The 15,956-nt window shown below is 44.1% G+C and overlaps 1 protein-coding gene across 1 annotated transcript in view; it reads right to left on the bottom strand.

Moving 5' to 3' along the window:
- Window positions 1-15,956, bottom strand: part of LOC118387543 (BMP/retinoic acid-inducible neural-specific protein 1) — a 168,761-nt gene that overhangs the window by 80,010 nt on the left and 72,795 nt on the right. Inside the window, exons 3-4 of the mRNA XM_035776005.2 lie at window positions 13,379-13,569; window positions 8,929-9,098 (exon numbers count right to left, since the gene is read on the bottom strand). Of these exons, the coding sequence (XP_035631898.1) occupies window positions 8,929-9,098; window positions 13,379-13,569 (361 nt within the window). The remainder of the gene's footprint in view (window positions 1-8,928; window positions 9,099-13,378; window positions 13,570-15,956) is intronic.

Below are 15,956 nucleotides of genomic sequence, written 5' to 3' on the forward strand. Positions count from 1 at the left end.
TCTGAAGGGACATGCTCACCAGTAACTCTATGTGGCTGGACACATCTCTGAAGGGACATGCTCCCCATTAACTCTCTGTGGCTGGACACCTATCTGAAGGGACATTCTCCCCAGTAACTCTCTGTGTCTGGACACCTATCTGAAGGGACATGCTCCCCAGTAACTCTCTGTGGCTGGACACATCTCTGAAGGGACATGCTCACCAGTAACTCTCTGTGGCTGGACACCTATCTGAAGGGACATGCTCCCCAGTAACTCTCTGTGTCTGGACACCTATCTGAAGGGACATGCTCCCCAGTAACTCTCTGTGGCTGGACACATCTCTGAAGGGACATGCTCACCAGTAACTCTCTGTGTCTGGACACCTATCTGAAGGGACATGCTCCCCAGTAACTCTCTGTGGCTGGACACCTATCTGAAGGGACATGCTCCCCAGTAACTCTCTGTGTCTGGACATATCTCTGAAGGGACATGCTCCCCAGTAACTCTCTGTGGCTGGACACCTATCTGAAGGGACATGCTCCCCAGTAACTCTCTGTGTCTGGACATATCTCTGAAGGGACATGCTCCCCAGTAACTCTCTGTGTCTGGACACCTATCTGAAGGGACATGCTCACCAGTAACTCTATGTGGCTGGACACATCTCTGAAGGGACATTCTCCCCAGTAACTCTCTGTGTCTGGACACCTATCTGAAGGGACATTCTCCCCAGTAACTCTCTGTGTCTGGACACCTATCTGAAGGGACATGCTCCCCAGTAACTCTCTGTGGCTGGACACCTATCTGAAGGGACATGCTCCCCAGTAACTCTCTGTGGCTGGACACCTATCTGAAGGGACATGCTCCCCAGTAACTCTCTGTGGCTGGACACCTATCTGAAGGGACATGCTCCCCAGTAACTCTCTGTGTCTGGACATATCTCTGAAGGGACATGCTCCCCAGTAACTCTCTGTGGCTGGACACCTATCTGAAGGGACATTCTCCCCAGTAACTCTCTGTGTCTGGACATATCTCTGAAGGGACATGCTCCCCAGTAACTCTCTGTGGCTGGACACCTATCTGAAGGGACATGCTCCCCAGTAACTCTCTGTGTCTGGACACCTATCTGAAGGGACATGCTCCCCAGTAACTCTCTGTGTCTGGACATATCTCTGAAGGGACATGCTCCCCAGTAACTCTCTGTGGCTGGACACCTATCTGAAGGGACATTCTCCCCAGTAACTCTCTGTGTCTGGACATATCTCTGAAGGGACATGCTCCCCAGTAACTCTCTGTGGCTGGACACCTATCTGAAGGGACATGCTCCCCAGTAACTCTCTGTGGCTGGACACCTATCTGAAGGGACATGCTCCCCAGTAACTCTCTGTGTCTGGACATATCTCTGAAGGGACATGCTCCCCAGTAACTCTCTGTGGCTGGACACCTATCTGAAGGGACATTCTCCCCAGTAACTCTCTGTGTCTGGACATATCTCTGAAGGGACATGCTCCCCAGTAACTCTCTGTGGCTGGACACCTATCTGAAGGGACATGCTCCCCAGTAACTCTATGTGGCTGGACATATCTCTGAAGGGACATGCTCCCCAGTAACTCTCTGTGTCTGGACACCTATCTGAAGGGACATGCTCCCCAGTAACTCTCTGTGGCTGGACACCTATCTGAAGGGACATGCTCCCCAGTAACTCTCTGTGGCTGGACACATCTCTGAAGGGACATGCTCCCCAGTAACTCTCTGTGTCTGGACACCTATCTGAAGGGACATGCTCCCCAGTAACTCTCTGTGTCTGGACACCTATCTGAAGGGACATGCTCCCCAGTAACTCTCTGTGGTTGGACACATCTCTGAAGGGACATGCTCCCCAGTAACTCTCTGTGTCTGGACACCTATCTGAAGGGACATGCTCCCCAGTAACTCTCTGTGGCTGGACACATCTCTGAAGGGACATGCTCCCCAGTAACTCTCTGTGGCTGGACACATCTCTGAAGGGACATGCTCCCCAGTAACTCTTTGTGGCTGGACACATCTCTGAAGGGACATGCTCCCCAGTAACTCTCTGTGTCTGGACATATCTCTGAAGTGACATGCTCCCCAGTAACTCTCTGTGGCTGGACACATCTCTGAAGGGACATGCTCCCCAGTAACTCTCTGTGGCTGGACACATCTCTGAAGGGACATGCTCCCCAGTAACTCTCTGTGGCTGGACACATCTCTGAAGGGACATGCTCCCCAGTAACTCTCTGTGGCTGGACATATCTCTGAAGTGACATGCTCCCCAGTAACTCTATGTGGCTGGACACATCTCTGAAGGGACATGCTCCCCGGTAACTCTCTGTGTCTGGACATATCTCTGAAGTGACATGCTCCCCAGTAACTCTATGTGGCTGGACACATCTCTGAAGGGACATGCTCCCCAGTAACTCTCTGTGGCTGGACACATCTCTGAAGGGACATGCTCCCCAGTAACTCTCTGTGGCTGGACATATCTCTGAAGTGACATGCTCCCCAGTAACTCTATGTGGCTGGACACATCTCTGAAGGGACATGCTCCCCGGTAACTCTCTGTGGCTGGACACATCTCTGAAGGGACATGCTCCCCAGTAACTCTCTGTGGCTGGACATATCTCTGAAGTGACATGCTCCCCAGTAACTCTATGTGGCTGGACACATCTCTGAAGGGACATGCTCCCCAGTAACTCTCTGTGGCTGGACATATCTCTGAAGTGACATGCTCCCCAGTAACTCTATGTGGCTGGACACATCTCTGAAGGGACATGCTCCCCGGTAACTCTCTGTGGCTGGACACATCTCTGAAGGGACATGCTCCCCAGTAACTCTCTGACAGTGGACACATCTCAGAGGAAGTATGCTTTTGGAATGTAAAGGGATTCCATGAAATTTAGTTAGAGGTAACTTCACTGTATCACATGGCCTAACAGCACAACTCATGAGATGTGAGGTGTTTTAATTGTGTTCCGAGCCTACATGGAAAGGTAACAATTGGTAACATTGGTAGTGCTTAAACTGAGTACCAAGATTGAATAATAATAAGGCTGCTTCAAAATTCAAATGCCTTCATTAGGCCACACCTTCCTCAACCAACCAATCAAAGCCTAGTCATATTCACACCAAAAAATCTGGGTTAAATAATAGGGCCTGTTAATTTTAACACCTCAGACACATTTTGCTCCACTCTACTCCAGAGCATTGGGGACCACAGAGGTGGCAATCACAAATTAGAAACAGGATCCTGCTGCATCATCAGTAAATCTGCATATTGAATCCTGGTGTAAATCAGGCCAGCAGAGTGACTCCTCAGGGAAGTGACCTTGTGGGAACACAAGCCAACGTCACACAGCAGCAACCATATTCCTCCCGCATAATTATCCTGGAGCTTGGTAACAGAAGAACTGCCTGCTCGTAAAATTGTAATCTTTCATTAAAACGCTTTACTGGGCATCTTATTTTCCTTCTTAAATTATCCAACCCTCATAGGTAGCTATTGGGTCCTGCTACACCAGGGATGCGGGCATCTGAATCATGAGGGGCCGCAGTGATTCGGGGGTTTGTGTACCCACATATGCAGTCATAGTCGGCCCTAGCCTTTTGGTGGTCATAAGCAAAATTTTGTTGGTGGGGCCAACCCGGGGGTGAGCAAAGCATGTGAAAGCATTGTGAGCAAAGCATTTTAGCTGCCACCCTCTTGACAGTGGAGAGAAACATTTGTAAAAATGTTAAATATATATACATTTTATTTTCATTTTTTTAATTAGGCCACCAATAGCCCATCCTTGCTGGGCTGTCAGGCGCCCATCCCAGTGCTACTCAGAAGCACATGACTCCTCCTTTTCATTTGTCACAGCAGGGTGTTAGTGCCATGCGCAGTTCTTCTTTGTGCTGTTTATCTCTGATTTGTGGTATTTTACAGGTTTAGCCAATATGCTGTGTCCCAATTATTTGTTTCTTTGCCCTGCTGAGGCATGGGTGGATGGAAAGCCAAATTAATGGGTAGCCAGGGTACCAAACACAATGAAAGGTAGTTGGCTGAGGGAATGGTGGGGGTAATGGATGGGTTGACCTATAGATAAATACTGTGGTCTGATGAATAGAAATATGGATGGATGGATATTGTTGTGTGTATTTAATTGCAAAAAGCAGTAGAATAAAGTGGATGCTCTTGGCAACTTTAGTTGTCATCTTCTCAATGTGTAGGAAGTGAAGAACTGTTCTACATTCCAGGAGACAAATGAAGTACAGGAATCCCCCCATATGATCACATCACTCAGTAACCTCAGGTCAGTCTGCCTGTAGCAGCTGTGTGTGTGTGTGTTCTCTTTCCCCTTAGATTTGTTCCATTTAAAAGCTGATGTTTAAAATTACTGAGCTCCCTTGTTCTCTTTTAGGGCTACTGAATTATAGTTATCATCGGGCCTGAAAATTTGAGCCCGTCTTACCCAAGTTTGGTGAGCTGAAGCCTGAGCCTAGGACCGGTCCAACATCACAGAAATGTAATGAGCCTGAACCTGAACAAAACCCCTTAAAACAGTATATTGATTTAAACTGGTGTTGAGAACAATGCAACAGCAGAGTGAGAAGACGAGGAAACAGCTCTTGTCTTAGAAAAGCACGGCGAGAGGAAAACTGGGCCCGTCCCGGCTCATAGGGTTCGGGCTGAGAATGAGAACTCTACACTGAATCAAGAGAAAGATGTCTCAGGAAGTATACACATTTCACTATGCACACATTTCACTTCACAACTTCACAGCCCCGACAAGAAACTGCCGGTTACAGAGACACTTTGGCCCAAAAACCTTGTTTGTTTGAAATGATGTTATTAAGCCACCCATAGGGCTGTGAACTTTTTAAAGCCAAAAGGAAAGGAGGTGATGGTTGAGGCTTCTAGGCTCCAAAAATCAATTGGTTTGGGCAGATAAATTCCTGTGTGGGGTCTTAGAAAAATAACAAGTCCACGGCTTGCCCTGGGCGTCACCGGGGCAGTGGAAATAAGTCTTCGTTTTGATTAACGTTGGCATGTTGCTGGAACCTCTTAAGCAGTGCTAAGGCTTGAGGAGACGGGGGGACGGGCCAGGGATGAGGGCTTGATAAATATAGCCAGGCTTGGCAGATCAGTGGATGCTCTCAGGCCATCCCAGCACACACTTATGCCTGTACACACATACACGCACGCACGCGCACACACACACACACACACACACACGCGCACGCACACACACATTTTCCTACTCTTCATTTTTCTCCTTCAGCCTCACCAAAACCTATTGAAGTGTCTGGGGCACGTCCCCCCTCCAGCAAGAGGTATCAGGACAGAAAGAGTGTCAAGGCCGGAAAGATCAGGGCTTACTCTAGACATATGACAACACAAACAGTATTGTGTGTGCATATATGTGCACTTGCCTGTGTTTGTATGCGAGATAACATGATAAGATGAGGATATGAAAAATTCTGAAAGGGAAATTAAAATACCACAACTTACCTGTATATACAATAGCAACTTCCAGGTCTTAAAACTCACATTACATTACTGCAAGCAAACCAACAAGTAAAACGGCACTGCAACCAAACTCAACACTGCAGTACTATACGGTAAATGTGCTTACTCGCCAGACAGGAAACATCTTAGATTTGGACTCTATTGATGTCTTTGTGCCTGTGTTTTCTCCATAGGACGCAGCATCTCACTGTGAAGTTGGACTCACAGCCATATTAAATCAATATTGGAAGTGCAGGGCCTTGTTCTTTGTGTTTATAGATCCAGGCTGTGCTTCAGACCCAGCTTCCTCTCCACGTACAGATCGTTGTCTGTCTGCTACGTGACTGCAGGATCAGTCGGTGACTTTACTCCTGCCGTTACCTCCTATTTATAGTGGGATAGATAGACCAACCAGTGATTTTGGATGGTAGTATTTCTGACAAAGCGTAGCAGTTTCAATAGTGTGTGTATCAGCCTTAATTTGTGCGGGCAGTAGCCTCAAACTCAGCAAAAAAAGAAACATTGCATGTCTTTCAAAAATCATTCGTTATAATCCAAATAACTTCACAGATCTTCATTGTAAAGGGTTTAAACACTGTTTCCACATGCTTGTTCAATGAAGCATAAACAATTAATGAACATGCACCTGTGGAACAGTCGTTAAGACACTAACAGCTTACAGACGGTAGGCAATTAAGGTCACAGTTATGAAAACTTAGGACACTAAAGAGGCCTTTCTACTGACTCTGAAAAACACCAAAAGAAAGATGCCCAGGGTCCCTGCTCCTCTGCGTGAACGTGCCTTGGCACGCTACAAGGAGGCATGATAACTGCAGATGTGGCCAGGGCAATAAATTGCAATGTCCATACTGTGAAATGCTTAAGACAGCGCAACAGGGAGACAGGAAGGACAGCTGATCGACCTCGCAGTGGCAGACCACGTGTAACAACACCTGCACAGGGTCGGAACATCTGAACATCACACCTGCGGGACAGGTATAGGATAGCAACAACAACTGCCCGAGTTACACCAGGAACGCACAATCCCTCCATCAGTGCTCAGACTGTTCGCAATAGGCTAAGAGAGGCAGGACTGAGGGCTTGTAGGCCTGTCGTACGGCATGTCTTCACCAGACATCACTTGCAACAACGTCGCCTATGGTCACAAACTCACCGTCGCTGGACCAGACAGGACTGGAAAAAAGTGCTCTTCACTGACGAGTCACGGTTTTGTCTTACCAGGGGTGATTGTCTAAATAAATAAATAAATGGTCTGATTGACGTGTTTCAAGGAATGAGCGTTAGTAACAGTCAGTATCTACACCGAGGCCTGTATTCTGGAGCGGGATCGATTTGGAGGTGGAGAGTCCGTCATGGTCTGGGGCGGTGTGTCACAGCATCATCGGACTGAGCTTGTTGTTGCAGGCAATCTCAATGTTACGTGTTACAGGGAAGACATCCTCCCCCCTCATGTGGTACCCTTCCTGCAGGCTCATCCTGACATGACCCTCCACCTTGACAATGTCACCAGCCATACTGCTCGTTCTGAGCATGATTTCCTGCAAGACAGAAATGTCAGTGTTCTGCCATGGCCAGCGAAGAGCCCGGATCTCAATCACATTGAGCACGTCTGGCACCTGTTGGATCGGTGGGTGAGGGCTTGGGCCATTCCCCCCAGAAATGTCCAGGAACTTGCAGGTGCCTTGGTGGAAGAGTGAGGTAACATCTCACAACAAAAACTGGCAAATCTGGTGCAGTCCATGAGGAGGAGATCCACTGGAGTACTTAATGCAGCTGGTGGCCACACCTGATACTGACTGTTACTTTTGATATGACCCCCCTTTGTTCAGGGACACATTGTTCAATTTCTGTTAGGAACATGTTCAGTTTATGTCTCAGTTGTTGAATCTTGTTATTTTCATACAAATATTTACACACGTTAAGTTTGCAGAAAATAAATGCAGTTGACAGTGAGAGGACATTTCTTTTTTGCTGATTTTATATATTTTTTGTCAAAACTGATTTTTTATTTTGTCACGGTTTACTTTTGGGAATCAATGCAAATGGATTTCTGTGATCCTGTTGTCCTCTTAAATTCTAAATTCGGTCTGTTTTTGTCACGACCGTTGTTGGAATGAGACCAAGGTGCAGTTTGGTGAGCGTACATTTTCCTTTTTATGTTATTAATGTCACCAACAAAACAAGAAACAAAAAAAACAAATCTGAAGCTGACTAGGGCTATACAGGCCCCTAACACAGACAACTACCCACAAAATACAAAAGGCTACCTAAGTATCATTCCCAATCAGAGACAACGATAGACATCCCAGACCATACCCGGCCAAAACATAGAAATACAAAACATAGCATGCCCACCCCACATCACACCCTGACCTCACCAAATAGAGAAATAAAAATGGCTCTCTAAGGTCAGGGCGTGACAGTTATTCTCTTTCTTTTAATACACTCTTTTTGTTATTTTCTATTGTCTTCATGTGGTTTACTTTATATATAATATGGAGTGTTTCTTATCAAATGCCTGAAGGACCAATTGTTCCTTCCACTTAAATAGAAAATAATATCAACATATTGTTGTAATATATTTGATAAAATGAATGTGATGAAGTGTTTCTTGATTTGATAACTTTTCTGCCTCACTAAATAAGCTATATTTGCACTCAGTTGACACAGTCCAATCATGATATATGGTGAATATAATTGTAGGGTGAGACAGATTAAATGATTAATCAACACTACTTGGCTTTGAGTGGGCACATTCTTTGGTGTCTGATAATTGAGGACAGACACATTCAGACGCACGCGCACGCACGCGCCCATGCACACAAGCACACGCACACATACGGACGGACACACACACACATTTCCTAATATTCCAATATATCCCACATACTCAGTCCAACATCAGTACCACTAAGAGATAGTGCAGGTTTGTCAGTCAAGAAGACAGTCAGGACAGGTCTTCTCTGGCTCCACACAGTGTGGCTGGTTACAGGGGCTATACTTATTCCGTTGAGAATGTGCTGTGTGTGCTTCTTCCCTCATCGACTCCTCGCCCGGCCCTGACTCAGCAGCCATTGTCAATTCTGTTTAATTTTGTCATGCTTGACTTCCTGCTACCCAGAGTCCTGTCTGCCAGAACCTCTTCATCCGCCTGTCACTTAGGACAACAAAAAGATGACAAGACACTCTCTCCAGGGGGCTAGGAGGAGGCTGGAGGAGGCCAGAGGTGTGTGTGTGTACCTGAATAAGATCATGTTGGTCTTGTTAAAAAACCTTGTTAATAAAGATCACTTGTGGGAGCTGCAAAATGGTGTTGCTGACATTATCCCACTTTTTAAACACATTCCTGTTATATCCATATCCTGTGGGAAACATTTGAACATATTTAAATACAGTTTTTTTGTGTATAGATGGCATACCTTGATGGCATTGGTGGAGATCTGGATCTCATGGAGTTTCCGCATGGTGCCATCTCGGTCGATGAAGTATGAGGATGCCAGCTGGTGCAGGGCCTCCACATTCTGAGTGGCGTTGACCAGCTTTCTGTCCAGCTTGTTCTTGGCCATGTACATGGTCAACGCCTCCTCTCCTACAAGGAAGACAGGAAGTGGGACTTGTATTATGATACAGTAAAATATGATACCATTGTTGACTTACTCTTTTCCTTGGTATCATCATTCACTCATGTACAGGGGCTTGCGAAAGTATTCATTCCCCCTTTCCTATTTTATTACTTTACAACCTGGAATTAAAATAGATTTTTTGGGGATTTGTATCCTTTGATTTACACAGCATGCCAACCATTTTGAAGATGCAAAATATGTTTTATTGTGAAACAAACAAGAAATAAGACAAAAAATGAAAACTTGAGCATGCTTAACTATTCACCCCCCCAAAGTCAACACTTTGTAGAGCCACCTTTTGCAGCAATTACAGCTGCAAGCCTCTTGGGGTATGTCTCTATAAGCTTGGCACATCTAGCCACTGAGATTGTTGCCCATTCTTCAAGGCAAATCTTCTCAAGCTCCTTCAAGTTGGACAGGTTCCGCTGGTGTACAGCAATCTTAAAGTCATACCACAGATTCTCAATAGGATTGAGGTCTGGGCTTTGACTAGGCCATTCTAAGACATTTAAATGTTTCCCCTTAAACCACTCAAGTGTTGCTTTAGCAGTATGCTTAGGGCCATTGTCCTGCTGGAATGTGAACCTCCGCCCTAGTCTCAAATCTCCGGAAGACTGAAACAGGTTTCCCTCAAGAAAATCCTATATTTAGCGCCATCCATCATTCATTCCATTCTGACCAGTTTCCCAGTCCCTGCCGATGAAAAACATCCCCACAGGGATGGTGTTCTCTGGGTGACGAGAGGCGATGTGTTTGCACCAGACATAGCGTTTTCCTTGACAGCCAAAAAATTCAATTTTAGTCTTATCTGCCCAGAGTACCTTCTTCCATATGTTTGGGGAGTCTCTCACATGCCTTTTAGCAAACACTAAACGTATCTTGTTTTTTCTTTCTTTAAGCAATGGCTATTTCTGGTCGCTGTTCCGTAAAGCCCAGCTCTGTGGAGTGTACGGCTTAAAGTGGTCCTATGGACAGATACTCCAATCTCCGCTGTGGAGCTTTTCAGCTCCTTCAGGGTTATCTTTGGTCTTTTTGTTGCCCTCTCTTGGCAGGTTTGTTGTGGTGCCATATTCTTTCCATTTTTTATAATGGATTTAATGGTGCTCTGTGGCATGTTCAAAACTTTGAAGAAAACTTTTGATATTTTTTTATAACCCAACCCTGATTTGTACTTCTCCACTACTTTGTCCCTGACCTGTTTGTAGAGCTCCTTGGTCTTCATGGTGCCGCTTGCTTGGTGGTGCCCCTTTGCTTGGCGGTGTTGCAGACACTGGGGCCATTCAGAACAGGTGTATATATATTGAGATCATGTGACAGATCATGTGACACTTAGATTGCACACAGGTGGACTTTATTTAAATAATTATGTGATTTCTGAAGGTAATTGACTGCACCAGATCTTATTAGAGGGTCCATAGTAAGGGGGTGAATGTACAGTATATGCATGCACAACTTTTCTGTTTTTTATTTTTTTAGAATTTTTTGAACCAAGTGATTTTTTTCATTTCACACCATCAATTTGGTCTATTTTGTGTTTGTCCATTACATGAAATCCAAATAAAAATCTATTTAAATTACAGGTTGTAATGCAACAAAATAGGAAAAACGCCAAGGGGGATGAATACTTTTGCAAGGCACTGTATGCACACTTTGTTGTCCATCAGTTGCACCAAGTATTGAAGTACTGAAGTTTCCAAGCCATCTCCATTAAATTCACTGTAATCATAATTCTACTTTGTTGAGGGAAATAGTACTTCCTGCGATTGTGATATGTTGATGTCCCACCTAACTATCTTAAGATGAATTAAGCAATGGCTATTTCTGGTCACTGTTCCGTAATGTCGCTCTGGATAAGAGTGTCTACAAAATGACTAAAATGTCAAATGTAAGTTTGTTCTAAAGTGACTATTACTGCCATTTATGCATCAACATTTCACTAAAAACAGTCTATGTTCCCTTTATAAATCCAGATGATGTGTTTATAAAGATTGAAATGGACACGGGCGTAAGTGAGTGGATTGTTTTCACACCGAGGGAATGACCTTTAGTAGTGAACATCCTGGCACCGCAGGGGAAGAAGTGAACACCCCAGCAGAAAGCCCTGAACCTTTACACCGCAACAAACAATGACTAACGCCTGCTAGTTAAAATGACATAAAGGTCATTTGAACAGCATAAACAGCAAATGTTTCCTATAAGCCAAGTTATCTGGAACTCATTCAAGAACATGTCACATATATTCACAACTCCCTGCATCATGATTGGTTATTTGGCCCTTGGCTATGCATTTGGATTGGTCACTTAGCTTGTGATGGCTTTGACCGGGGGCGGCATTCAGGCCCATGTCTCATGCCTGGTTGGACCAGCAGTACCATGGCGTGGGAATATGACAGACCCATTCTCTCCCTGTTCTTCCCCGGGGGAAGGCCTACTGCATAAGGATAATGATACTACATTAACTCTCTATCGCTATAGCTTTGCCCCTCTCCTGTTTATCCGAAAGTAGGTCTACTGTACATAAATATGTTATTTTACTGCTCTTGCCCCAGTGAAGTCAGGCCCAGCTAGATTGTATACTTGTGGGTGATTTTTTTTTAATAAGAAATACATTGTCTCACATTTTACTGGGGCAGCTCTTTGACGATGTGCCTCAATAATGACTAAATTGATTCAAACCTATGGCTGAGCCTTTAGCATTCTAAAGCTCTGTCTCAGTCTATGGTCAATGACGTTTTGCCATTTTTATGTATTTACAATATTGCCAAACAGGGGCACAATTTTATTGGCTACTGTAATGAAATAATACAAGATGATGGATATATAAAAGCGATACATGAGGGGAAGGTATCGATTTACCTGTATATCATTTAAGCACCAGTGCCTACTGGTGCTTAAAAGCAATGGAATTGCTTGATATAGGTACTCTACTGAGGAGTTAATGTTACCTGTGTGTGGGTTACTGTATATCTTACAGGATATATTACATTCTATTATTATGCTGCACAATGGCAACATGTGCACTTCCAATAGTGTCTGCATACAATTGAACCAAAACACATGCAGAGTAAAAGACAGATGTGCAAGCAAACATACACATGCTACATCCGCATACACTCATGGACACACACAGACATACACACTCCTTTTAGCTCATAAAGTGAGTCTGGCGAAGAGAACACTGTCTTTTCTGTATTCCTTTATCACTTTAGATGCTCTGGGCATTCAGGACAGCTTTCAGTACATTCCTGTAATCTGGGTTTATCAGATCACATAATGCTTGTCTTTATTAATATGCAACCCAGAGATTGAGATGAGTGACTTCTCGGCGATAACGCTCTGAAATGCCTTCAAGGTTAAAGATGATCTGGTGATAAAAGAGAGAGTGTGTGTGTGTGAGAGAGCAATAAATAAAGAGTAAGAGAGAGAAGAAACCGTAAGAGAGAGAGAAAGAAAACAGCGAACAGAGAAAAAATAATTGTAACCTGCAAATTTGCAATCAGTTCTGTGTCAATATTCCCCGAATCTATCATCAACCTTTAATCACATGTGCATTTGTGGCAGCAGTGAATCATCCTGCTGGGAATGGTTATATTTTGAACATATTAATACTTTACCTTAGTATCATATTTCGCTTCAATATCACATTGCAGAATTCCATAATTAGTGTGTTAGTGTGAATCACCTTGCAGACTTGTACTTGATATTGCAATTCTAAACCTCTGCCAATGAAATCCCCCACCCTTGCCTTAACTAAATTATTAAACAGACTGTTTGACATTCAAGTGAAGTCTCAGATTTATACAGAAAAGATAGCTTTCTATAGGATGAGCTCCTCAGTGACAGTTTGATATACCAATGTTTAATGAGATAAAACCACGTCGAATGAGATACAACTACGTCAAATGTTATCTTAACAGGACAGAACCATGAGAGGAAGTGCAGCTTTTAGAGGGGGTAGCCATTCAATTATGGCAAGCCAGGCATAAGCTCATTTGACAGTCAAAACCACCAATTTACCCATTGATATCTCATCTACATTTATTTCCCATCAATTCCCCATCAATAAGCCATCAACAAAGTGTCATGGACATTAACAGCACTTTGCCCAAATAAGGTCACAGGAAAACAATTTGGTTGAACTAATCACAATCAGGACCTGGCAGCCCGGAACCAAATGCATCCAAGCCATTGTTGTGGCTCACCAAGGGTGTCTTAATAAAGTAGAAGTAGATATATCCTTTCTTACCTCCCAAGGTGGCTGATATGAGGATGTGGGTTCCATACTTCTTGATGATGGTGTCAATGAACTGCTGAGTGGAGGGTCGTCGCCCTAGCAACCGGATACTGCGCTGGAAGTCCGGCATAAGTGGCACGGGGTTCCGGATCAGGTCCCTCCTCTCAATGGCTGTGTTCCTCACCTTCCAACGCGCAAACTCCCTACAAGGAAACCAACATAGGTCAATGCTTATGTCTTTAGATATTCATCAATGGTATTACGACAACCATTTATGCAACAGCAACAAACCGCACTGGGGACAAGATAAGTAGATGAGCAAAATTGAAGGTCATTTTACAATTGGCACCCGCTATAGCAAGCATCTTCCCTGTTGACATAATATCATCAATGCCATACTTGACTAATGTCTAAAATGGCAGTTACTGTTTACAATAGCTACTGGCAATTTTAAGACAAGAGTGTAAGTCAATTGTGATCAGATTCTTATTGAAAGGGAAGATGTATCGCCATCACTAAGTAAGATTTTTTTTAAATACTAGCAGCACATGGCACCATGTAATGCCAATTAATTTGCTTTTTTTTAATGTAACCTTTATTTAACTAGTCAAGTCAGTTAAGAACAAATTCTTATTTACAATGACAGCCTACCAGGGAACAGTGGGTTTTTACCTTGTCAGCTCGGGTATTTGATCCAGCAACCTTTTGGTTACTGGCCCAACACTCTAAACACTAGGCTACCTGCCGCCACAGCTGGCTACCAGTTTTCTGCTTGAACTTCCAGTGAACATCATCTCACGCCATTGAATCACCATGTTATCGAATCAAGGAAAACGCCAAGCATGGCTGTGGGCTATCTCTGATTCTCTGTAGGTCCTGATTGTGTGAATGATCAGCATTAAACCAAACTGCTTTTGCCACGGGCCAGATCTGGGTCCTGCAATCAGGCAAAACTCCTGATCTTTAATTGAATCACAATCACACTAAAATGTCTACTATAGACATCCAATTTCAAAACAAATCAATTCAGTCCCTATTGTGTAAATTGTGTGGTCCAATAACTGCAATGGGAATGCTGGTCCATCATTACCCCAAGGCATGGCTGGGGAAGCAACTGAAAGAGCTACGTGATTCCACAAACAAGAAAAGCATAGCATTCTACAACTATTACATTGCAAAGTAATCCAGGTGTTATTCAGAATTATTTCCCAGATATTCATTTTAACAACAGCATAGCTATTCCATAATCAGCCTTTGCCATATGTGTTTTACGCAGTAGGATTAGGGGCATCTCAAATATAAATATCCATCCAGCTATAATTCTTTGATTAGTATTCTTTGTCTGAAATAACCCCCCTGGCAGACCAGTTGTCCTTTTAATTTCCATGAGACAGCTTACAGTTTGCATGTTTAGCAACACAGCATGTTTAGCAACACAGGCCCGCCAAGCAATTGTTACACTTTGAATGGCGGGGAAGAAGGACAATGTTAAAATAAAGATGTCACTTGGCAGCTTGAAGAGGTAGGCTAGGTACAGTATCCACTTATAATTTTGACATGTTGGTATTCAGACAGGTTCGTAAATCTCATTCAACAGTTTAGATCCTTCGGCAATGTCAAAGGATTTTATAAGAGATTGCATTAGTTTGGGAGACACCACTGCCCCTTTATTCAATGGTGAAGCAGGGATTTTTGTCCCATATACCCTATCACTCATGCAAACACGCACACACACCTGCACGAATGCACACACAGACAAAGTAGCTGCCAAAGTAGCTGCCAAGCAAACAAGAAAATGTCCATCCAGAGGCGGTGCTCTCAGCGGATGGTAATTTTAATACAGGGAAACTAAAATCTGTCTTGCCTAATTTCCACTAGCATGTCATCTGTGGAACTAGAGAAGAAATAAAAAACCCTAGATAACCTTTACTCCACACACAGAAACGCATAGCAAGCTCTCCCTCTAACCTGAACTCTATCCTCATGAATCCTGCTTACACACAAAGAACTCAAACAGGAAGTACCAGTGACGCTGGTACTCAATACGGAAGTGGTCCAAAAAAGAGGATGATGCTAAGCTACAGGACTGTGTCGATAGCACAGACTGGATTATGGAGACTCATCCGATGACATTAAGGAGTTTACCACATTGTTAACCGACTTCCTTAACAAGTGCATCGACGAGGTCGTCCCCACAGTGACCGTACTTACATATCCCAACCAGAAACCATGGATTACAGGCAACATTTGCACTGAGCTAAAGGCTCGAGCTTCCGCTTTCAAGGATAGGGGACACTAATCTGGACACCTATAAGAAATCCCGCTACAACCTCCGGCGAGTCATCAAACAGGCAAATCAGCAATACAGGACTAAGATTGAATTCTACTACGCAGGCAAAGATGTGGCAGGGCTTGCAAACTATCGTGGATTACAAAGGGAAACACAGCTGTGAGCTGTCCAGTGATGAAAGCCTACCAGACAAGCTGAATGCCTTTTATGCATGCTTCGAGGCAAGCAACACTGAAGCATGCATGAGAGCAACAGCTGTTCCGGACAACTATGTGATCGCTCTCTCCATAGCCGATGTAA

Source organism: Oncorhynchus keta, chromosome 9 (assembly GCF_023373465.1).
Source record: "Oncorhynchus keta strain PuntledgeMale-10-30-2019 chromosome 9, Oket_V2, whole genome shotgun sequence".
Classification (NCBI taxonomy): domain Eukaryota; kingdom Metazoa; phylum Chordata; class Actinopteri; order Salmoniformes; family Salmonidae; genus Oncorhynchus; species Oncorhynchus keta.